Here is a 25,386-nt window from a genome sequence, read left to right on the forward strand (position 1 = left end):
GTTAGTCAGAGAGGGTATGGCTGGGAGTTAAGCAATATTATTTACTTAATAAAATAATTCTGTAAGTGAAGTCATTAAATAATAGTTTGGTATTTTCATGACCCCTCAATTCCTTTCATACCTTGAAGGACGGACAAGATGACTTTCTAGATGACTATCTGTAATTCTCATGGTATGCGTCTGCTTAATATGAGAGAGAAGAAATAATGGCTCAGAACTTTATTTGCTTGTTCTGCATAAACAAAGAGTGCACCTGCTAATTTTCCTAGTAATTTACCCTTGCAGAATTTGAAATGCTTGCGTAGGTTTCTCCACATAGAGTAAGAGCATGCTAAGTACAGTAACAAGCACCAAAATATAATAACTGGACAATGTTAAGGATGACAGACCTCAAAAGTACCCTTTCCTCCCCTCCGTCCCCCTCCAAAAAATGTCAGCTGTGCCTCTTTAAGAATTCTTTTGTAAAACAGAAAGGGCCCACAGCCCTCCGAAATGAGGAGGCAATATCTTAAAATCAAAATAAAAATCAGATTTCAGGGTACTTGGCCTACAGTCATGGCAAGAGCAGCATTTGATTTTAACACACACAATTCTCCCCACAGATATCACACAGCATCACTGTGCTTGGCTTATACAGTGGTATAAACATAGTGTTTCTTAGTATTTCTGTTGACACTCTTGTGTCATTTGTATCTGTGAATGGCCCTATTCCAGTATTTTCTTAGCATAAGTCTGTGCTCAGATGAGAGCATCTTCTGGTGATGTCAATGCATTCATAAGTCTCTAATGCTGAAAAATCATGTCCAGACAGACCATAAATATCTGATGCAATGTGTTCTGCCCAGCTCAAAACATAAAGGAAAATTAGCAGTAAAATTTTGTGCTTTACCCTGATCATCTTCAGCTCTTCATGCTAGTGAACGCTGCCATCAAGCCATTTTGCTCATCTATAAAGAAAGAGATGAGTCCTAATAAATATGGCTGTGTTTGTGCTTTGATTTATAACTGTGATTTCATTTGTTACTTAAGTTTGACCCACAGTCACCCAGCAAGTTGTCATTGTGCTTCTCAGCCATATACTTTGGATACCTCTGTTCTTATATTACCTAATCAATTGAAAATATGGTTTAATCAATTAAAAACATAATTAAGTATTCCATTCTTACATAGGAGCAGGACAAGAGTCCTTTAGGCTTGCTCCCAAGGGTGAACACTGATGAAGTGGATGGTGCAGAAGTACTTCTTTTCAGCCTCACTATTTATAATTAGGAAATGAAGCCTATTTACCCAAGAGGCCAGACTGATTACAAAGAATCCATTTTGTGCTCTTGGGGAAATAGGGTTCTGGATTTTTTTTCTGGCTATAATTCTGCACTTGTCTGGAATAGCTCCTTTTGAACTGCTCTGGTCTGTTGAACAAGTGCAGAACTGGGTCACTCACTTTCAGTGGAATTGCTTCTGATAGGAGCCCAAGATTTTTTCAAGTTCTGTAGATAGTTCATACTGTACAAGTGGTAGGGAAACAGACGGGAGAAGTTCATGATGTAGTCTTTTGTTTAGGACTGTAGCTGACTTTCTCAAATACTCCAAGCACATATGTGATGTAGGCAGAGTATGTCTTCAGTATGAAGTACATGAGTGTCACTGTTTTGCCCTCTCATATGTTTGCATGTACACAGCTTTCCATTTGTATTGTGAGGACGCAGGTAGAGTAGAGCCAGAATAACCAGGAGCGTAGCTAAGATGAGGCATTACTTTATGAAGTAGTAAATGGGACATCTGCTCTGTAAGCATATTGGTGTCTGAGATCAGCTGAGAAGCATCTCTTTATAAACAGTCCATATCACTGGCTGTCAAGGATGGACATTGTTTCCAAGTCCTTCTCCTAGTCCCACTACACCCACTGAAGTTCTCAGCCATAGTTATGAAGAAAAAATACTTCAGTTCTATACAATTGTCATCGCCCCTCAAGTCATCCTCTATTTGTCTGTGGCATAACTGAATAACCAATATGGAATACCCTCTTTTAGGACCATTGCTTAGGTTCATTGTTGTTTCTGTCCCTATCTGGAGAGTTTTCTGGTTATGTAGGCTGTAATTTATTGATCCTGAATGTGCGCATCTGTGCCATCTGATAATAGTTTGGCAGGTGTTAAGTTATAATTACTGCTGCTGATTGGCTGCAAGTTGTGCACACAGATAGTCTATGCTAAAAAATCCTGTTTATTTGTATATCATCCTGCTGGCTTGCTTGTTTCATCTACCTGTTATGTTAGACTGCAAGGTCTTGTGGGGAGGGGCTCTCATTTACTATATGTTTTTACTGTGCCTAAGTTGACTGTGACATGGCTGAGAATTATAGATGCTACCACGATATAAATGTTAAATAATAGATTTGCACAGTGCTAGCAATAAATTTTTTTCTTCCAGTACATTTACATATTGCTTCCTCCACTCAACATCCAAATCCTTGGGAACCATTTATTGTAAATGGCTCTGCTATCTTGTGCACAAACTACTCTTTATATAGTGTATGACACTGAGGCTTAGTGACTGATTATCTGTTGTGCTGTGCAAGGCCTCCTGTTGGAGTTAGTGGGTCTCTTTTCATTGGCTTTAATGAGTTGATCAAGACCATATAAATATTAAAGAGTTTCTTCCTAGGTAAGATGATGATTCCTGTCTACATGTCTGCTCTTATCTCTTTTTGTTTACACTGTTCATTCCCCCCCAAGCCATGCATTTAACCACCATCTTTGCCTTTCTCTCGCTCTGGTCTCCATCTCTGTTTCCATGCAGCCACCGATGCCTGGCAACCACTCCTTGATCCTCTTTTCTCCGAGTAACTCCTTAAAACACGTCCAGAGAGACTTGTAGAGCTTGGTCCCTCTTCAGACAAATGTTTCTCAGTAGTCAGTAGGAAATGTATGTAGACTGGCAAAACTCATGTTAAACTTCACTGTGGTGTCACTTTCCATTTTATTGCAGCCCATCCCTCCAATCTGTGCATTGTCTCTTGACATTGTAGGTTCATTGGCACAGGGACCATGTCATCTTGTTGTCTGCAAATTTTTGGTGCTCCATAAATAACATGGTCACAATTTTAAATTCTCCATTTCATTCTTTCCATCCACTCCCATCTACTGATTCATCTTCCTCACACAGTTGCCATCATGCATTTCCACTCCAGGTGTACCCCAATACACTGTTTCAAGTGGGTGGGGGAGAACCTAGTCAACCAGTGCAGTTTGAGGAGTCCAGGTCAAACCTGTGCCTCCATGAATCATCCTGATGCCATCATGAATCACCCTGTTCCCTGCTTTCTGTAAACTCTCCTCTTTGTGCACCGTTCAGATTCTTCCTGTCAACACAAATAGCCACTGCCCGGGAGGGCTGAACTGAGATTACACTGGTGTGAGAGCAGAATTTGCCCCACATGGTATTACCTAGGTATTTCTACCATTATTTCTTTCTTCGAAGTTTCTACTCCTTTGAAACACCAGAATCTGCTGAACAAACAGGCTCAATTTGAGGATAGGATGGGTAAACATAGTGTTCAGAAGGATAGATAAATCTTGAATGTCTTTATAATTATAAAAAGAAAAGTTAGCTTTTCTTGTTTTAGCCCACATTGCCATCTAAACACACACATTACTTAAAATAAGTGCTAGCTTATAAAGAGTGACTGTCAAAATAGCCCATTTTTACTAACAAGATCTTCTTCCTGTGCATTTTAGGTGAAATCTGCTGCTTTCTGTAGTGACAAAGGCAAAATTATACTCCTGTTAGCAGTGCACAGCCAACACTGCAACAGGAGAGGGAGCTGGATTCTGTTTCTTCTTGCACATCATGAATAGAATTGTTAGCCAATTTCTAAGTGCAGGGGCAAATCATGCCTTTCACTGACCCTCATGCTGCCCTGTTGCCTTAAGTGGGGTAGCCTAAGGCATGATTTGACTTTCAGCATGCTTATTACTGGTGGTGATGCATGGGAAGCGTAGATTCCAGTTTGACTTGGGAGTCAGTTTTTCTATCTGCTAGCCCTACAGTCTTGTTATTGTAAATTGAGTGACTCTGATCTGGAATTATTGAGACATATTTAACAGAAACCCCACAATACCATTTCTAGTCACTTTTCAGAGTGAAATAGCTTTTGCTAAGATTCCAGTATGGAAGCCAAAGCTGTTTTAGGAACAACAAACAGCAAAACATATGAAAATTATTTTATCATTCATGCTTGGTTATACTCATCTTAGTTTGAACGTAACATCTTTGTCTGTGTTTTCATTTCAGAAGGCAGAAGAGAATGCAGAGGGAATGGGATCTGATCTTGGTCCTGATGGAGAGGTAAAAATTTTAAAAGCCTTTTTCTCAAAGGAGTAGATCCTACTAAATAAATCACATTATTTATTGCTGGTTGTTAAATATCAAGGAGCCAGATCCCAGAACCTTTACTTGCCCAAATAATCACATTGACTTCAAGGGATTAAGTACAGTGGAACTACTTGCATTGGTAAGGGTCGCAGGATCAGGCTCATGGGTATTTGCAGATATAGTTTATGAATACACATTGACACAATTTATAATATTTCACAGTATAAGTAAAGTGTGTTTGGAACTCATACTGTAGAATTATGATGAATATGTCATCCCAGGTTATCTTTATAAAATATGATCTGGTCATTTTAAATAAAATGAACATCAAAATATAAAATTAGCATTTATTTGAGCATTTAACTTATTATAAAGTAATTTGATTTCCTGTATTTTTCCCAAAGTTTGCTATGGCTCCTACTAGCTGTAATAGATTAATCTGTATTCTAGACTTGTGGCCCACTCCATTCAGGTCCCTAGAGCAGGGATTTGCAGTGAGATAGGATGCACTGTCACTATAACTTCCTTCTTAAATTATGCCCAGAAGTGCCTAAAAAGATCCATTTTTATAACCAGGAGAACATATATCCAGCTTAACTATCCTCCCGTACAAGCCATTTTTAAAAAAGATCTGAAGCCTAGTCTCTGGAGCATTGTATATATCTCTGAGTATTCTGAAAATCCCTTTCAGCTTGTGCACATCTACATGTAAAAGTGGATTTCTTGAGATCCAAGACTTTGTGTAGTACACAGTTTATTTGTCAACTATGGTTTTAAGCATAGCACATTATATTATCACATTAGTAGGAAATAAGCCTACATCGGACAAGCACATCCGTTTCCTTCTTAGTATGGGATAAAATGTGCTGTGTTGTGATGGCTCCTTTGTCTGTCAGAAATAATTGCAAATGAAAACTTCTCCCATCATGTTCTTTGGACACTAAACTCTTCAGAGAGGCCAGTAAATACTTCTGGCTCCATAGTCTCCTCATTCAGTTACACTTAATATTGAGATATGCCTTTGGATGATACTTGTGGAGATATTGTGACCTACTGTTGGCCCAGGTGCTGACCAAGAAACTTTTGCTGTGGTTTTCAGTTTGTTTTTCTTTTGAAACTTTAACTGTTCAAACTGTTGTTTGCTGTCATTGTCGCTATTGGAAAGAAAGTCCAGATGTCTTATACTGTGACATTGGCTTTCACTTTTAGCCCATTGATGAGAGCAGTCAGATGAGTGACCTTCCAGTCAAAGTGACTCACACTGAAACAGGCAAAGTTCTTCTTGGACCAGAAGCTCCAAAAGCAAGTCAGCTGGATGCTTGGTTAGAAATGAATCCTGGGTAAGTAGCTAAATAAACATAACAGGATTTTTAATAACTACTTTCACTTCTTTTGATACTTGTAACAAGAGAAATATTGTTTCATTACCCAACCTTATTTCATTTAATTTATTCAGCTCTTTATAAAATGATTTGGAAACATATTGAATCTAAGTGGTGTTTTTTTTCTAACCTCCTATCCTTTTGTCTTCCTGGATCAGCTATGAAGTAGCTCCTAGGTCTGACAGTGAGGAGGAGAGTGACTCTGAATATGAGGAGGAGGTATGTGTACTTACTTATTTCATGTCTAAGAGCATATGAGGGGAAAACCTTGTTTTTCTCTCTGGTGAGAAGTGGGGCGGGGAAATCTCATAAAGGAAAGGAGCAACACGTGAAAACAATTGGAGGGACTATAATGCCAACAAGAAAAACTAGCCCTTAGTGCAACATAGGAGGAGAGAGGAGTATGTGATCCATTTCTGGTAATTTATAATCGTAATTCAGAACAAACAAGGAGATTCCTTTTGATAACAATATTCTATGACAGGAGATATGGTGACTCTGTTCCAAATAAACTGATACCTTGTATCTGTCAAATCCACTTTATCTCCATATGCTTAGGTTTGTATTTCTATTAAGAGACATACTTTCTTAATCCTTCTATTATTAAAAAGCCACCAATTTAGGGGGAAGAGGACAGAACAGACAAATTTGCTGTTTGTGGTAATCAAGTGTTTGATTCAGTAATAAGCAAAATTGTATTAAAAGCATTTGGTAGAACACATACACAGATCTGTTTTTTATAGATAAATGTAAGCTTTTGGCAACTTAGCCTGATTTTGTTGTTGCTGCTGCTGTTGTTGTTTTCTTCTTGGTAATCTTTCAATGAGAGTAGTTGGCTGTGACCTTTCAGGCAACAGACTGTAAAGGGGGACTGATTAAAGCAATGACATGTCAGTATACGTTGATTTGTCTACCTTGTATCACCAGATCTTGGGTGTGCTCTAGGGATAAGGAGGCCAATGCGACTTCAGTTACTGCAAATGTGACGATGGTAGCGGGGGTAAATTCACCTTAGAGTAGTTTTATTTATTTATTTATTTATTTATTTATTTAAATTAAATTAAATATTTAAAAATAAGCCACTTGTGTTTGGAGAGGCAACTCTAAATATTTTCCGTTTAGTTCTGTGGATTGCAGGCAGTGGTGATATGGTGGAATTTTCACTCACCACTCAGCATGTTAGTTGTTTGAATATTGTTTTTATCCTATTTTAATCTAGAATCAGAAAATATTGGCAGGGTCCTGAATTAAATATTGCAAGATGCTAAGATTATGCTTAGTTGATATTTCTTCAGCCTACATATGTTGCAAATAGAATTGCATTGTGTACGTTTTAAAATAGTGTTTGTTTTTTTACATTTGATTTAACAATACACACTAAAGTGTGGCTCCTGCAAAGGCTTGCACACCGGCTTAGTCTTATGTACTATGAGTAGTCCCAGTGAAGTCACAGTATGTCCAATTAAGCATGTGTGTAAGACTTTGCAGATCGAGACCTAATAACCTAACTCTATGGGGGTGATGAAAGTGATAACTTCTATTGACCTTAGTAGGTGGTAAGGGCTGTCAGCACCTCCCAATACTCGGCCTTGAGTGTAGTGTAGTATAGACATAGATGTAGAATTAGATAAGATCTACTCTCTGTGTAGAAAGGGATGTGCCTATAATTCTGGTACAGTTTTGTGACAAGCAGAAAGAAAGGGGGAAATCATTCTAAAAGTAGTTTGCCTACAGGAGGCATAGGGATATTTGTTTTAACTGATAAGAATTTAAGTTGTTACAAAATAGCATTACTTCAAGGGAACAGAGATTCTTGGAGAAACCACAATAAGATCTGAAAACCTTTCAGTCCATTTATCATCATCTGCAATATTAATTGGAAAGAAGGTAAATAATAAATAAGGAACAAAAAGTGTAATCTATTTAAAGACAATTTTAATATATCAAACACTAAAACAGCTCAGACCTAGTGGATCTTGTCAGTTTGATTGGCTTTTTTGTATGAATAGAGTGTATGTTATGAATCTTCAGTATGTTTTGAAGAAGGGTATATATATGATCTACTCAATGAATGGGAAAAGAAGAGATGTTTCAAATATGATGGAATTAAAATGGGAAAATTCATTTTCTAAGTGTTTTGCAGTTTTACCTTGGTTCACTTACATCACAGCAAGAAGGTTGCAGTCGACAGAAGAGAAGAGATGTCAATAACTCTTTCTCGTTAGGATTTCTTTTGTTGTAAAGCAGTGTCCAATGAAAACTGTTGATAAAAACCTGAATGAAGTCTGGCTGATGTTATGACCAAGAAAAATGATACTTTCCTATTTTTCTGTCCCCTCTCCTGTTTTTCTGTTGTCTCCTCTGTAGGATGATGATGAGGAATCCAGTAGACAAGAAGTAGATGAGAAAATACTCCTGGATCCTAACAGTGAAGACGTTTCTGAGAAGGATGCTAAGCAGATCATTGAGTGAGTGTACTTTAGGATGCCTTCTCTGGGGGTAGGAGGTGAATTTCTCCACCCTATCTTTAACTTTAGCTGAGTTACCTAATAGGACATCTCCATTAATTTATTTATCTCCTAGAACTGGAAGGGACCTTGAAAGGTCATTGAGTCCAGCCCCCTGCCTTCACTAGCAGGACCAAGTACTGATTTTGCCCCAGATCCCTAAGTGGCCCCCTCAAGGATTGAACTCACAACCCTGGGTTTAGCAGGCCAATGATCAAACCACTGAGCTATCCTGCCCCCCCTATTTTTATTAAGAGCATTTGAATAAGAAGTGAAGGTTCAGAGCACTGAACAAATTGATATAGTGTGAATAACATCATAACTCTGCTTTACCTATCTTCTAGGACAGCCAAACAAGATGTGGATGATGAATACAGTATGCAATATAGTGCTAGAGGATCTCAGTCCTACTATACAGTCGCTCATGCAATCGCTGAGAGGGTGGAGAAACAGTCTGCTCTTCTTATTAATGGATCACTAAAACATTATCAGGTAAGAAACCTAGTTGGAGTTTCCTTCTCAAATTGTAAAATCCAGTTTATGGCCAGCTATAATCCTGCAGTTAACCCTTGCTTTATACATGACTTTTGCACTGTTGCATAATGATGGCCAGGTATTTGTATAATATGCTTTTATTGAGTAAAGCATGTTATAATATAATATTTAAAAGTTTATGCACATTAGGAAGGTATGTAGGAATAAATGCTTTCATCTCTGAGTGGATCAGATTTGTGTTGCATTGAATCACAAGATATCCATTTGGGTAGAAAACAATTGTCTGGAAAAGAAGATTGTATTCTGCCTTCCGAATGGAAATGTCACACATGACACCTGTATAATAATATCAGCTCTCAGTGTACCTGTAATTATCATCTTCATTGGAGAACAGTAGTGATCCAGTTTGGGTTTTTGCTTATTGTTTTAGTGAAGTACTTTTTATAAAATGCCACCCTAATATTTCAGTGCACTAACCGGTTGAATCCAGAAACCTCTTTATTCTGGATGCTGTTGGCTTGGCTATGGAGAGAATTGTGCTCTGAGGATAGGACTCGGGTGTGGGAACCTTTGCGTAGTCTGTGGCCACTGACTCCCTGTGGCCTCTGAAAAGTCATTTGTGGCTTGATTTTTTTGAGGCACTGAGCATCTGTAGTTCCCTAGCAGATTACTGAGAGCTGAAGGTGGTCAGCATTGTTTTCAATCTGATCACTTGGCTCTTTCTCAGTTTCCTTGCCTGAAAAATAGAGAATATTACTTTCTTATCTAAACAGCAAGGATGATGTGAAGATATATATATATATATATTTTTAAAGTGTTCATAGAACACTAGAAGGAAGGGCAACCTTAATTCTTACATATCCTAACTTTTCAGTGATCGACTTTGCAAAAATTCTTTTTTTGTAGTTTTTTAAAAATGCAAACTAAAAACCCAGAAATTCCAGCATGTCAGATTGGGGCCTAGATCCATAGCACAGACCTCTACTGATTGAGTTAATGCTGTCACTGGCAGCTGTAGCAAGTAGGGTGTTATTCTCTCTGTGGACCAGCACAAGTGGGGGCTGAGGCACACTTTGCCAGTGAGTTTCAGAGCTATTTGCTGACAATAGAGGAATGGTGAGAGTCAGGAATCCTGGGTTCAATCCCAGGTTCTTGAGGGGAGTCTGCCTTAGTGGATATAAAGCCTTCTGCCTCTGTCTCTCTCCCTGAACCACTCTGCTCCTATTTCCCTCCGCCCCTTCCCTCTCTGTATTCCAGTCAGGCTACTTCCTCTTTCTTCATGCTGCCTGTGGGCCATGGAGAACACAAGAGTGGCTCTTCCTGTTCTTCGTTCTGCTGCCACAGCAGCCACCTGCAGCTGGGCAAAGAAATTACAAAGTCCTGCTCAGCCTTTGCAGCTCTTGGGCTCAGTAAAGACTGAGAATGTAGCAATTAAACTCCACTAAGTCTCTACTGGGCATGTGTGAACTATGACTTTTCCCCCCCCAGAGACTTATAAGTTGGCCAAATTTTGATGAATTCTCATGGGGACAACAAAAGTCACATCCCTACACCAGGGTGACAGTCACCTCCCCATAACCAAATTTCAAGTCTTTGCTCCACCAAATTTTGAGTCCCCTCTCCAGAGTATGGAGAATGGTAGAGCTTCTCAATGAAGCAGTTGTAAGAATTTTTTACTGTGGACAACACAGTATATTTTTCTGTAATCTCATTCTTGCAAATATTTCAGCCTGAACAGTTCAAATTTGACTAAGTTATAAATGGAATCCTGCGAAACTGTTTATTTTTTATAATTTTTCATTTTATTTTTCGGGAATTTTGTTTGATTTTGTTTTATCCATTTTAGCCATGTGGTGGGGGAGTTAGGTCCTGCCCCTGGGGGAGGAGAGCGAGAGGCCCTGTGGGTTGGTATTGCAAAATGAGCCCTCCTCACACACGTCGCAGCAGCAGATCCTGTCCTGCAGGGCTGGGCCTGGCTCCCCACCATAGGCTCCGACTCTGTGGGTGCTCCAGGGCTGGAACACCATGGAAAAAAAAATGGCAGCCAGTTTCCTCCTTACCCGCAGCGCCTCCCACCGCTGGTGGCCCCGCCGATCAATTCGTCCCCCTCCCGCCTGCCACGATCAGCTGTTCTGCGGCATGCAGGAAGTGCTGGGGGGAGAGGAAGGAGCTGGGACAGGGCGTGCTCGGGGGAAGGGGTGGAAAGGAGGAGGGGCCTGGGACTGAGCAGGGTTGAGCACCCACAGGGAAAAGGAGGAAGCCAGCGCCTGTGCTCCCCACTACAGGTGTTGTGACCTGGTGCATGTTGCTCACGCAGATTTGGCCCAGCTTCCCCTCTGCCATTGTGATGGAGGAGTGGCCGGGACAAACCTTGAATGGTGCTTGACATGTGCTGGGTCACAACACCTGGAGTGGGGAGCCAGGCCTGCCGCACAGGGCAGCAGCTGATGCTGTAGGTGAGTTTTAGAGGCTTTTTTTCATCTTATATGCTTTTCTTTATTTTGTGTTATTTCACATTTGCAAAAAACACAGGACTCTAGTTGTAAGCAAATGAAAAACAGAGTCTTGTAATGGAAAGTATTAGGCAACCTCAACTATAGGCATTGCTACCAACTCTGCCTATAATATAAAAAATCTTCTGCTTGTACAAAATAGAACTCTGAAGCTTGGTCCATATTGGACCTAAATATCAGCAGTGACTTTCATGCAGATATGATGGGATATTACTTATGTGCTGGTGGTTCCCAGTGCATCCACTGTTGAAGGAAACCCAGCACCAAAGCAGTAAGTGAAGTGAAAGCCTTACTTCAGTAATACTAGAATTAATTACCTGTGCAGCTCTCAGATAATTGAAGCGATTATTCTTCATTTCAGATCCAGGGCCTGGAATGGATGGTTTCACTTTATAATAACAATTTGAATGGAATTTTAGCTGATGAAATGGGGCTAGGAAAGACCATACAGACTATTGCACTCATCACGTATCTGATGGAGCACAAAAGACTCAATGGCCCCTATCTCATCATTGTTCCCCTTTCGTAAGTAAAGAAATTCATTCCACTGTTATCTTTCTATGCATTGCAAATTGGCTTATTAGCAGCACTCACTTGTTTTTCACTTAATGGTGAGATGAAGCACGCAGAGGGACTACATTGAGTATATACTCTCAATCTAGTCTTGATTATTTTGCCACACTGATTGTCTGGCATTGCGAGGATGACCAGATGGATGATAAAAGCACTTAGTTCCATTAGTTTTGCTGTCCACTCAGCAGGCAACTATATGGTATCTCTTATTCAATGTAACTTATTCCTGACGTGATCCACAAAAGAGGAAATGTACCTTTCTTCTCTTTTATATTACATGCTGCAGTTTTCCCTGTTCAATTTTTAAAGTGCTACTTTCAGCCTATTATTAGATCTTTAAAAGGCACCCCACCAAATATTAGGTAATTGTGCTTTAACAACACTGGATTTTCTTGTAAGTATAGTATAAGTAACTGTCTGATGTGGAGTTGCTTATTGTCCCTAACCATTGATCTCCAACCTCTGCCCAGTGTATTCTTATTTGTCTTATTTTGTTCCCTTTATTTATTGTGATTTTTCTGAATGTGCTCTACTCTGGTCTCTGCAGGAACTGGTTTTTGGTTTCTTGAAACAGATTGTTTTAAAGAGACATTATCGAGTACTGTAAAACTTCTGTAGTGTTTTTTTGTCCCTAAGTGATACATATCTTACAACTGGCTGTGGAGTGGCTTTGGCATTCTAATTAGAAGGTGGCTAAGAAAGTTACCAAGAAAGTTACCAGTTATTTGGGGCTTGGTGGTGTCTGTAGGTGTTAGCGCAATACAAGTTATATTAATTATTATTATTATACCTTATGTGGTCTACTTTGAAGTGCCCCACCTTCTGGCTCTGCTGCAGCAACCATTAACTAACTTCCAGAGCTGTGTACAATCCTACCGACACTAGTGATGCTGGGCTCAAACATAAAAAGAAATGCATGATTGGGGAGAGAGCCTTGTTATTAAAACAGTGTTTCCAAGGGGAAGGAAGTGGTGCAATCGATTTTCAAGAGTACAATGGAGACTTGAAACTTGATGTTTTTAAAGTACTTGTTGTTGTCTTTTTTTAAGTTTTATAAAGGGGAGGAGCTCAGACCTGAAGTATTTTACCAGTTCCGTTAGCTTTTCTTTAAGACTATTCAGTACAGTTGAAATCACATAGTGCAAAAATGAAGGTACATAAGTGGCTGACTGACACAGCAGTGGTGCTGGGTGCTAATAGCTCAACATCACAAGTTAACAGCACTGGTACCTTTTACCTTGGACTTTGTGGGGCTATATCTGAGAAGTTGCAAGTTTTACGTGTTACAGCTGAGCAGCATGAGATGACAGATATGTCTTTTCTGTGCAGATCCATCTATTCTAGCTTTTTTAGTAGGTGTGTTAACATGAACCTAAAGTTAAGCATGTGCTTAAGTGCTTTGCTGAATCAGGGCCAAAACAGACTTCTAAATAAAACTTAAAGACATTTTCCCCAAATCAATTCTCCCCTACATCTCAAATGAAGATGGCTCATATAGCATATCAAAATCTGCATGTTTTCTTTTTAAAATTTAGTCTACATGTTCAAGGCAAAGATGTGGGTGTAAGTAAGAAGTTTGTTGGGGACTCAGCTTTCATTGTGAAAGAGGTATTAAGGTGACAAAGTTATAAATAATACCTTAGATTTAAACATATAATTAGGTATTATACTGAATTGTTCATATTCTTAATCTCTTACCTAGGACTTTATCCAACTGGACATATGAATTTGACAAATGGGCTCCTTCTGTGGTGAAAATTTCTTACAAGGTTTGATTTGCTTTCTCTATGTGTACAAAATTGAAAGAGTGAAAAATAGACCCTCCTCTTCCTCATTTCCCAAGCTAATCTGTAAACTCTGTTTGGCTGTAAAGTTTTGTCATGTGCATCATGTACTAAACAGTGACAGTTAATCATCCCAAACAGATTACTATAATAAACCATAATTCTTTTCAAATGGTGAAATGCAGAAGAAAATTGTTAATGATCATATTGTGAAGTTTCTGATGAGAGTAATACAAATGATAAGACACATTTTGTATATTGCTGAATACTTTAATGTTAGGCTACTGTGTTTCCAATTATTCCTATAAAGTCAAGCAGTTACCAAGGAGACTATATAGACTGACTGCTGCTACTTCCATATAAACAGAGCTTTGCAGTCCAGCAGCTAGTTTCCTGGTATGAGGTTACTGTAATTTTTCTCTTCTCTTCTCCCTCCCATGGTCTTCATTGGGGAAACCATTCTGAAGGGATCTGGAATATGTCAAATACATTGTTTGATTTTGCTTTTTAACTCACTCATACAAACACCTTTTCTCTGCTAACTCATGATTGTAAGAAATAGCAGAGGACTATATACAATTATTTTCTTCATCCTTTATTTATTTTCTCTTCTTTTCTCTTTCAGGGGACACCTGCCATGCGTCGTTCACTTGTTCCTCAGCTTCGAAGTGGAAAATTTAATGTTCTTTTAACTACTTACGAATACATAATAAAGGATAAACACATTCTTGCTAAGGTAAAAATTGATTTCTCTCACTTCTTAACTGCAAACCCTCCTCCATGTCACCAAACTGTGTCTTGCATGAAACTTTTATTATGTTACCCATAGAAATGTAGGACTGGAAGGGACCTCGATAGGGCTTCTAGTCCAGTCCCCTGCACTGGAGGCCAGACTAAGTGTTATCTAGACTGTCCCCGACAGGTGTTTGTCTAACCTGTTCTTAAAAACCTTCAATGATGGAGATTCCACAACTTCCCTAGATAATTTGTTCCAGTGCTTAATGACATGTACAGTTAGACATTTCCTAATGTCTGACCTAAATCATCCTTGCTGCAATTTAAGCCCATTACTTCTTGTCCCATTCTCAGTGGATAAGCAGAATAATTTATCACTCTCCTCTATATAACAACCTTTTACATACTTGAAGACTGCTATCATGTGTGTGTGTCTCTCTCTCCCCCCGCAGTCCCCCTCAGTCTTCTCTTCTCCAGACTAAACAAACCCAGTTTTTTTCAATCTTTCCTCATAGGTCATGTTTTCTAGACCTTCAATAATTTTTGTTGCTCCCCTGTAGACTTTCTCCAATTTGTCCACCTCTTTCCTGAAGTGTGGTGCCCAGAACTGGACACAGTTCTCCAGTAGAGACTTTATCAATGCTGAATAGAGTGGGAGAATTACTTTTCGTGTCTTGCTTTCAACATTCCTGCTAATACATCGTAGAATGATGTTCGCTTTGTCCAACAGTATTACATTGTTGACCCATATTTAGTTTGTGACCCACTGTAACCCCCAGACCTTTTCTGCAGTATGCCTTCTCAGGCAGTCATTTTCCATTTTGTATTTGTGCAATTGATTATTCCTTCCTAAATGTAGTATTTTGCATTTGTCCATATTGAATTTCATCCTATTTAATTTAGACCATTTCTCCAGTTTTGTCAACATCATTTTGAATTCTAATCCTGTCCTCCGAAGTGCTTGCAACCCCTCCCCACTAGGTATTGTCAGCAGACTTTATAAGTGTACTGTCTATGCCGTTATCCAAGTCATTTATGAAAATATTGAATAGATCCAGACTCAAACAGATCCCTGCAGGACCCCACTCGATGTGCCCTTCCAGCTCAATTGTGAACCATTGCTAACTACTCTGAGTACTCTTTCCAGCTAGTTGTGCACCCATCTTATAGTAGGTTCATCTAGGCTATGTTTGTCTAGTTTTGTTTATGAGACGGTTATATGAGATGGTTTCAAAGCCTTACTAAAATCAAAATATGTGACTTCTACCATTTCCCACCACTCACAAGAAGGATGTTAGGTTGGTTTGACATGATTTGTTATTGACAAATCTGTGTTGAATGTTCCATATTTCCTTCTAGGTGCTTACAAATAGAATGCTTGATTATTTGCTCCATTATCTTTCTGGATACTGAAATTAAAGTGATTGGTCTATAATTCCCTGTGTTGTCCTTATTCCTCTTTTTATAGATAAGTACTATATTTTCCCTTTTCCAGTTCTTATGTCTCTCTCCCATTCTTCATGAATTCTCAAAGATATTTCCTAATGGCTCAGAGATCTCTTCAGTCAGTTCCTGAAGTATTCTAGGATGCATTTCATGAGGCCCTGCTGACTTGAAGACTTCTAATTAGTCGAAGTAATTCTTAACTTGTTCTTCTTCTTCGAGTGCTTGTTCACGTCCATTCCACATTAAGTATGCATGCACTGCGTGCACGAGCATCGGAAACTTTCCCCTTAGCGGTACCTGTTGGGCTGGCGGGGCCCCGCTTGAGCGGCGCCACTGCGCCGTGCATATATACCCCCACTGGCCTGACCCCCTCCAGTTCCTTCTTACTGTCCGTGGCGATGTTGGAACAACCTCTTGCTCTCGTAGGAGAAGCAATCCATTAGCTTTAGAGTACTTAGCTGCTATCAGTTCGTTAGCATTCTATTGTTGTGGACATTTAATAGATTAGGTGCTTGGAGGCTTCCAGCACCCACCCTGGGCCACGGGGTATGCCGCAGGCCCAGGGGTTTAAGGTTTGCGCCACGTGCCGCAAGCCCATGCCGGTTAGTGACTCCCACGACTCCTGTCTACGTTGCCTACAAAACAGAGAGGTGTAAGATTTGCAAGGCGTTTAAGCCTAGAACAAATAAAGAGAGAGACTTTCGCTTGAAACAGTTGTTGATGGAGGCAGCGCTGCAGCCATCGGGCCTGGAGCACCCGACGCCGGCTCCAGCCTCCTCAGTGCGGAGTGCCCCGGAGTTGTCAAGAGACCCGGTGTCAGATAAGCACTGCAAGCCGTCGGCCTTGGAGAAAAGTAGGCCACGGCACCGCTCATCCTCCCCGGTGCGGCCCAAGGCCAAACCAAAAGAAGGGCGCAGAGGTTCCCCACAAAGGAGACCGGCGCCATCTAAGGGCCCAGGCACTGGAAAGAGTGGGATGGACATTGTGCCGGGGCCGGCACCGATGGCACTGGTGCCACAAGTCCCACTGAGTCCAGCCCTAAGTGAATTCCGTGAGGACGATGGGCTCCAGAGAGTAATAGATCAGCCCTCCACGCCTGACACCTTTGAGGCAGTGAAGGACCTCATCGGGTTGTTGGCGGTGAGCCCCCTCCCGATCAGGGAGAAGCCTCCGGCACCTGGGCCCGCGGTGTCGTCGAGGGGAAAGCCGGCAGTGGTGCGCTGTTCGAGGACACCCTCCCGGCATCGCTCCCGGCGTTGGTCCCAGTCGAGCGTCGAATCTGTGGACTCTGTTACCCCTGATGCAGAAGGAAGCCTCGGTACTGGAGACGAGTCAGCATACGGGGTTAGTGTAAGGGACCCGACGCTCTCCGGCACCCTCCAGAGACCGGCACCAGGAGAAGGCAAGCCAACCATCGCCGAAGGCTTCCAGAAGTCACCGATTCCGGTCCAGGTCTCAGGAGCACCGGTCCCGGTCCAGATCGGCAAGAAGCCGCTTGTCGGCCTACCGCCAGCACAGGTCGACGGCACCGCCGTGGCCTTCGTGCTCGGCGTTGCCGGAATCCGGCCGATACAGTTACCTGCACCGGACAGCAGAGAATACCAGGCTGGGTGGCAACCCCAGTGGGGACTGCCGGGACACTGGCCCTTCTGGACCCCTTGGGCCTACCACCAGCCGCAAGTGGCTCCCTCCAGGGCCAGCTACTTGGTGCACCAGTCCCGGTCCCCGCACTGATGCTCCTCCGTGCAGGAAGCTACGGTGTCCAGACCACCTGCACCATCGCCGAGCGAGAGACTGGAGAAACCGGCACCGAGTCCGGTGCCGCCCCAGGGTCAGCTGTCTGGGCCTGAGCTGGAAGCCCCTCCTTCGGGGGAAGGGGGCCAAGGGGACCAGCAGGAGGAAGCGGTGGCAGGCACAGCGGTATCAGGACCGCCATCAATAGAGCACAGAGCCCACCAAGAGCTGCTGCGTAAGGTTGCTCATAACTTGGGGTTACAGGCCGAGGAGACGATGGAGCAGGAGAACCCCATGGTGCACATCCTGAGCCCACAGGGTCCATCCAGAATAGCGCTTCCGCTCATTAAGACCATACAGTCGAACTATAAGACTATATGGCAGACCCCGGCCTCCAGCGCTCCAACAGCCAAAGGTGTGGAACGCAAGTACTTCGCCCCGTCAAAGGGGTACGACTTCTTGTTTTGCCACCCAAGCCCATGTTCCCTAGTAGTCTTGGTGGTAAACGAGAGAGAGCGCCATGGGCAGCAGGCCCCAACCCCTAAGGCCAAGGAAGCGAAGCGCCTGGACCTGTTTGTCAGGGGGGCCTCCAGTTGAGGATTGCTAACTAACAGGCCATCCTCAACAGACATAACTGTGGGGAAGTTTAAGGACAGCCTCCCGCAGGGTTCCCAACCGGAGTTTACGGCACTGGTGGACGAAGGCAAGGCCGTAGCGAAGACCTCTCTCCAGGCATCCTTGGATTTGGTGGATGCGGCAGCCAGGACAATCGCGTCTGGCGTGGTCATGTGATGCTCAGTGTGGCTACAGGAGTCAGGTCTGCCGCCTGAGGTCCAGAACTCGCTCCAGGACCTCCCCTTCGAAGGGTCCGGGCTCTTTTCGGACCAGACAGACGCAAAGCTGCATAGCCTCAAGGACTCGAGGGCTACACTCAAGTCGCTGGGTGTGCACACCCCGGCGACCCAAAGAAAGCCCTCCAAGCCACAGCCGCCTCCTCAGCGTCACTACCAACCTCGTCCTAGGCAGGAGCCATACCGCAGGCCAAATGGGGATAACCGGAGGCGGCGTAATAATAATAACAATAGCTCCAATAGGCCGGGCCAGAGCCAAGGCCAGCATAAGTCTCAGTCCGGCCCTAAACCAGGCTTTTGAAGGTGTGCTCGAGGACAGCGTACCAGACCAATCACCGGATCCATCCCCTTGTTTCCTGAATCGCCTGTCCCGCTTCTCCTGTGCGTGGTCCAGCATTACGTCGGACCGTTTGCTGTTACTTATGGTGCGAGGCAGTTACATGCTGCAGTTCTCCTCCCTGCCTATCCCCCACCCCCCTTCCCCGTCCCTCTTCAGGGACCCTTCTCACGAGCACCTCCTGGAAGAGGAGGTTCGCACGCTCCTAGAGGCGAGGGCGGTAGAGTTGGTACCGAGGGACCTAAGAGAGAAAGGGTTCTATTCCCGCTACTTCCTCATTCCCAAGGCCAAAGGAGGCCTTCGACCCATTCTGGACCTGTGCGGGCTCAAAAAGTTCCTGGTCAAGGCCCGGTTCCGCATGGCCTCTCTGGGCACCATCATCCCTTCCCTGGATCCGGGGGACTGGTACGCTGCCCTCGACATGAAGGATGCATACTTTCATATCGCCATCCACCCGGCGCATCGCCGATTCCTGCGCTTCACTGTGAACCAAGAACATTACCAGTTCACGGTTCTCCCGTTTGGCCTAGCTGCGGCCCCACGGGTGTTCGCCACTACCGCCATGCATTTTGTGGCCTTCCTACGAGGCAGAGGGTCCGAGTTTACCCGTACCTCGACGACTGGCTCCTGGCGGTCCGGTCTGAAAAGGAGTTTTGGTCCCACGTGCAAGTGGCTCTGAGACTATTCCGCATGCTGGGGCTCCTGGTCAATGTCCCCAAGTTCACCCTCATTCCAACGCAGAGAGTGGAATTCATAGGGGCGGTCCTAGATGTGGTACAGGCAAAGGCGAGCCTCCCAGTATCATGATTCCTGGCCAGCCAGCAAGCAGTGAACTCCCTGTGCCAGTTTCCTACTACAACGGCCAGATGCTGCCTGACGCTGCTGGGCTACATGGCAGCATGCATGCATCTGGTCAGGCATGCCAGACTGAAACTCAGGATGCTGCAGGCTTGGCTCGCCCATGTATACCGCCCAGGCAGGGACCCCCCTGGACTTGGTAGTGACTGCCCTGGGGGACGTATTAGATTCCCTGCGGTGGTGGCTGTCCCAGACCATGGTTTGCGAAGGCATCCCCTTTGCTGCACAACAGCCAGACCTGACGCTTGTGATGGACGCATCAGACCTCGAATGGGCTGCTCACCTAAGGGACCTCAAGACTCAGGGCTTGTGGTCAGGAGCGGAGCGGTTGCTCCATATCAATGTGAAGGAGCTCAGGGTGGTTGGTTTAGCCTGCCAGACCTTTCATGCCACTTTGAGTGGTCACAGTGTGACAGTTCTGAGGGACAACACGACCGCCATGTTTTACATAAACAAGCAGGGCGGAGCCCGTTCCTCGCCGCTCTGCCACGAGGCTCTCCTCCTCTGGGACTTTTGCATAGCCCACGCCATTCATCTTGAAGCGTCATATCTCCCGGGGGTGCATAACGAAGTGGCGGACCACCTCAGCAGGTCGTACCGCATGCACGAGTGGACGCTCAGAGCAGATGTCGTGTATATTTGCTCTTCCGCAAGTGGGGGTTTCCCCGGGTAGACCTGTTTGCCACCAGGGGCAACACCCAGTGCCTGCAGTTCTGCTCGTTCCAGGGCCGCAGCCCAGGCTCAATAGCAGATGCGTTCGTGATCCCGTGGGGAGTGGAATTGAAATACACCTTCCCCCAGCTCCCTCTGGTGCACAAGGTCCTGCTCAAGGTGCGCAGGGACGGGGCAGCGGTCATCCTCATCGCCCCGGCCTGGCCTCACCAGCACCCGTTCACCACGCTCCTGGAGCTGTCGGTGGAAGCCCCGATAACCCCGCCCCTACACCGGGACCTCATCACGCAGGATGGAGGGTGGCTCCTCCACCCTGACCTGCAATCACTGCATCTAACGGCGTGGAAGCTCTGTGGCTGAACGCTTTGGAGAGCCAGTGCTCCCTCCCTGTGCAGCAGGTTCTTCTTGGTAGTAGGAAGCCCTCTACCAGGGCAACTTACCTGGCCAAGTGGAAGAGGTTCTCGTGCTGGTGTGGGCCTCAACAGGTTCAGCTATGCCAGGCTCCGGTGCCTACCATTCTAGAATACCTACTGCACCTCAAGCAGCAGGGGCTGGCCCCATCCTCGATCAGGGTGCATCTGGCGGCCATCTCTGCCTTCCACCAGGGTTTTCAGGGGGCTCGGTGTTTTCCCACCCAATGGCACAGGTCCCGATCCAGGAGATCTGCAGAGCAGCCACCTGGTCGTCGGTGCATACTTTTACGACCCACTATGCGGTCAACCAGCAGGCCCGAGAGGATGCGGCGGTTGGCGGGGCGCTCCTTCGATCAAATGTTCCGTGACTCCTCCAAAGGTAAGCTTGTGATTCACCTAATGTGGAATGGACATGAATAAGCACTTGAAGAAGAAAAAACGGTTACCTACCTTTTCGTAACTGTTGTTCTTCGAGATGTGTTGTTCACGTCCATTCCACCACCCGCCCTCCTATCCCTCTGTTGGAGTCGCCGGCAAGAAGGAACTGGAGGGGGTCAGGCCAGCGGGGGTATATATGCATGGTGCACTGGCGCCGCTCAGGTGGGGGTCCTGCTGGCCTGATGGGTACCGCAAAGGGAAAAGTTTCCGATGCTCGTGCACGTGGCGCGCGCACACCTAATGTGACATGAACAACACATCTCGAAGAACAACAGTTACGAAAAGGTAGGTAACCGTTTTTTTCCCTGTGTTAGCCTCAGATTCTATCCCATTTAAACTGATGTTCACTATGTTAGTTGTTCAATCACTGCTATCTTTTTTGGTGAAAACTGAAATAAAAAAGGCATCTAACACTTTGGCCATTGCTGCATTTTTTTGATATTGTCTTCTGTCCTCATTTGGTAATGGTACTACTCTGTCCCCGGTCTTCCTCTTGCTTCCCAATGTGGTTGTAAAATGCTTTCTTGTTACCCTTTATATCCCTAGCTAGTTTAATCTTGTTTTGTGCCTTTCCCTTTCTAATTTTGTCCCTACATGCTTGTGTTATTGTTTTGTATTCATCCTTTGTAATTTGACCTAGTTTCCACTTTCTCTGTCTCTTTTTTGAGTTTTAGGTCTCCTGATTAAGCCAGGGTGGCCTTTTACCATACTACTATCTTTCCTATACATTGGTACCCTTAATAATGTCTCTTTAAAAAATTACCAACTGTCCTGAACTCTTTTTTCCCAGAGGTGTGATCATATTTGTTCCTCTGTTCTGTAAAGCAAAGTCCCTGGATCTTCTCTACACTTTGTAATAGTATTTATCCTGATCTTCAATCTGTGACCTCTGCTATTCCAGTTCTGTGTTTCTGGGCAGAGACTGACCCCTATTACAAAATTTCTGGTTATGTGGTGGTTTTTATTTGTGGCCACATAATAACTTATGCCTAAAATTTGATATCCAGAAAACTTTACATCACCTAAGGATCCAGTTTTCTTAATCTAAATGTCTCCTAAGTATTTGTGGTGTTATTATTTAAAAACTCTCAAACTAACGTGAATATTGATGCCTCAGTGGTAGTGGATGTATTTTGAAAATGTGCAACTAAGGTATCAGTAGTACTCTCGATATACGTAAAGCAGACCGACAAGGTGCATAAATGCCTCATTGAGAGACCTTGTGATCTTATTGTCACTCTGTCATTCCTTTCCCTTCCTCTCATTCTTTTGTATGTTTAAGACTGACTTGTCATGTTCAATGTAGTTTACATGCTTTTTGGAGCATAGATGCTGCCTGGACTCATTTGGGGAGGTACCTAGTACATCTTTGCATGCATGAAAAAATAATTAATACTAAATCCCAACAGTTTGTTTTGTGTCTGCAGCATTTTTCTGTCCCCCAGTTTTTGCCCACTCTTGTTCCTTGTCTTCAGCTCTTAGGCTGTAGATGGCATTGGTCTCCATGTTTCAACATCTGCTCTGACTGCATTAAATCTTTCATGGTGGGAGCTGAAATTTCCTGGGGTGACATCCATTGCTGGCTGCCTTCATTAAGAAGTTCCAGTGCCTGAAATGCCCTAGTTACCTTGTCCAGTTTTGTTTCCTCACATTTAAGTTAGATGGAAGGATTTGGCTGAACTAAAAGAATGCACATTGTTGCTATCTTATGTGCCTGTTTGAAAACATGTACTTGCTTCTTCTGAGTTTTTACTTGTGACAACTTCATTTAGAGTTCTTGGTTTTTCCAATTCCCCTAAGAACTCCTACCCTGACCCTACAGTATTAGGTCTCCTAAGGACACCACCCTGTGAAAGATCCTAATGGGGGAATGAGCTGTTAACAGTTGCAGGCTCAGATACAGTTGTACCCTAGCAACCGTTTGTTCCTCCTCCATTACATACAAGGTCACTGCTGCCTGGATAACACTATATTGGACTTTGATCCCCAACAAGCACTACCCCTAAAGCTAAAATAGCCAAGACCCAATCTCTCTGTCCTGTTTAATGCTGGTGGAAAGCACTTAGCACTAATTCTGGTAGTGTCTCATCTCCATGTCAAAGGTTCGCTTTTCCCTGAGTTCACTAACTCGGCCAGATTTTTTTCCTGTTGCAGATTCGATGGAAGTATATGATAGTAGATGAAGGCCATCGAATGAAGAACCATCACTGCAAGCTGACTCAGGTCTTGAACACCCACTACGTGGCTCCTAGACGGATTCTGTTGACTGGGACACCACTGCAGAACAAGTTGCCTGAACTTTGGGCTCTCCTCAACTTCCTCCTCCCCACCATTTTCAAGAGCTGCAGCACCTTTGAACAGTGGTTTAATGCTCCATTTGCCATGACTGGAGAAAGGGTACTGGAACGGTTTGCTTAAATCTAATCAGAAATAAACAGTAGGATGAAAACAAAATGGAACCCATGATGTAGGAATAGCGTCTGAACTGTCTCTTGTACTCACAGAATTATCATCCTAATGTAACAGTCACCTTCATTACAGCTTTACAATACTTCACTTAAATTTCTCTTTCTGGACGCGGAGTCCTGTTTAATAATAAAATACAAGAGTACAGCATGGGGTAAATATTGCACATGTATTTGTAATGAGGTATAAGCTCCCACATAGTCACAATATGATACAGTTCACAGATTTATCTTGTAGTAACTCTTATAATTACATTTGTGAAGGTGGACTTAAACGAGGAAGAGACTATTCTGATCATCAGACGTCTCCACAAAGTGTTACGACCCTTCTTGCTGAGGAGACTGAAGAAAGAGGTTGAATCTCAACTGCCAGAAAAGGTTTGTGGAGGGAGGAGTTCATGAAAAACATGTTCCCCAGTGTCTGGGATTTTTGTACAATTTTTTATTTTTTAAACCACCATACAATATAGCTGTTCAGGTTATCCTAGAGCCACCAGCTAATTTTTAAGAAAAATCTTTAAATTAACTAAGATTTCCCTTTACAAAGAAGAAAAAGCTATAAGTGAGGACTTCTGAAGTTGGCAGAGGATTCCTGTGTGCTCAGTCTTTCATCCAAATCCTGTGTTTGACAATTTTTGCTAAAACTGTCAGTACTAAAGTCCATAATATAGTTTTAGTACAGCTTAAAGCTAACCGTGTCTGCTAAAACTGGTTTACATAAAATGTTTATTTCCACAGTATTTATATTCAGGGCATTAATAAAAATCAGCCTGACTGATTACTGAGGGTCAGATTCTGCCACCTTTACTCTCCTGAATAGTACTTTTACTCCCTCTGGTAGTTGCACTGAAATAATTGAAACTCATAAAGTACCATGTTAGTCAGGGTAACAGACTCTGATTCTGCATTAGGGAGTCAGAAACTTTCCAACACTGTGTCTTGTGGAGTTCTTTGAATCTTACACACAACTTTTAACCAGGCTGTCATGCATCTCAGAATTTTTCAGAGCCAGATAACTAAAAAAAAATCCAACTTGGCTCCTTCTGCAGTTGGAAGGGTTTGTTTCACATTTTACAAGAGACATATATAAACCCTCTAGGTTACTTTATCTTTGTATAAATGTGCAAGTGCCAAAGTTTACCTTGTTAGAATCCCAAACTGAATTTGGAGGATGCAGGAATCAAACCATTTGTACCTTTCTGACACACCAAGCCCGTGCCAAATGCTGATCCTAGTTCTGTCCTTTCAATTATATACAGCTAAAATTTAAGCCTAAAAAGTAATATATTGCAAAAGAAAACAATTACTCTTGACTTTCTCCCTTCTCTTAAACCTGTTCTATCAGTGTGAGTGGGCATATGATTGAAATATACAAAAATTCTGCTCTCTGAAGCACATTCAGGAGTCAAATCAATGGAGGAGAGAGATGGATAAAAAGGAACAGCATTGCACCGATATTAAGTGAACTTTTGAAAACTATATTTTGCCATTCCTGCATTACACAAGATCAATGTGGCAGATAGAGGATATGTCACAACCAAACTTCACAACAGTTAGCAATTTGTGGCCTAGTATCTCCATTACCTTACTGAGAATACAGAACTAACCTGGACTTAATTACAGAGTAGCAATTTATAGGCTGGCTTTGCTTCCTCACGTTTCTTTTAAAATACGTAAGGCTCAATTTGTTTAGAACATGAATCTTAGGCTCTTACAGTTAAAATACCGAGGGAATTTCAAGTCGGAGTGTAAATCCTCCATTTACTTCCTCAGTAATGATCTTACACGCAGCGAAAACTAAGTAGCATT

General features: G+C 43.2%; 1 protein-coding gene across 7 annotated transcripts in view; it reads left to right on the plus strand.

The window, feature by feature from the left end:
• The window catches only part of SMARCA2 (SWI/SNF related, matrix associated, actin dependent regulator of chromatin, subfamily a, member 2), a 182,680-nt gene that overhangs the window by 55,791 nt on the left and 101,503 nt on the right, over positions 1 to 25,386 (plus strand). For all 7 annotated transcript variants that reach the window (XM_024200169.1, XM_024200168.1, XM_024200174.1 and 4 more), the window contains 10 exons: positions 4,294 to 4,347; positions 5,584 to 5,714; positions 5,915 to 5,975; positions 8,124 to 8,224; positions 8,608 to 8,755; positions 11,633 to 11,796; positions 13,547 to 13,613; positions 14,254 to 14,364; positions 23,267 to 23,509; positions 23,842 to 23,955. In XM_024200169.1, coding sequence (XP_024055937.1) covers positions 4,294 to 4,347; positions 5,584 to 5,714; positions 5,915 to 5,975; positions 8,124 to 8,224; positions 8,608 to 8,755; positions 11,633 to 11,796; positions 13,547 to 13,613; positions 14,254 to 14,364; positions 23,267 to 23,509; positions 23,842 to 23,955 — 1,194 coding nt within the window. The remainder of the gene's footprint in view (positions 1 to 4,293; positions 4,348 to 5,583; positions 5,715 to 5,914; positions 5,976 to 8,123; positions 8,225 to 8,607; positions 8,756 to 11,632; positions 11,797 to 13,546; positions 13,614 to 14,253; positions 14,365 to 23,266; positions 23,510 to 23,841; positions 23,956 to 25,386) is intronic.

The sequence above is a fragment of the Terrapene carolina genome, unplaced genomic scaffold (genome assembly GCF_002925995.2).
Source record: "Terrapene carolina triunguis isolate 2854851 unplaced genomic scaffold, T_m_triunguis-2.0 Scaffold113, whole genome shotgun sequence".
Taxonomy (NCBI): Eukaryota; Metazoa; Chordata; order Testudines; family Emydidae; genus Terrapene; species Terrapene triunguis.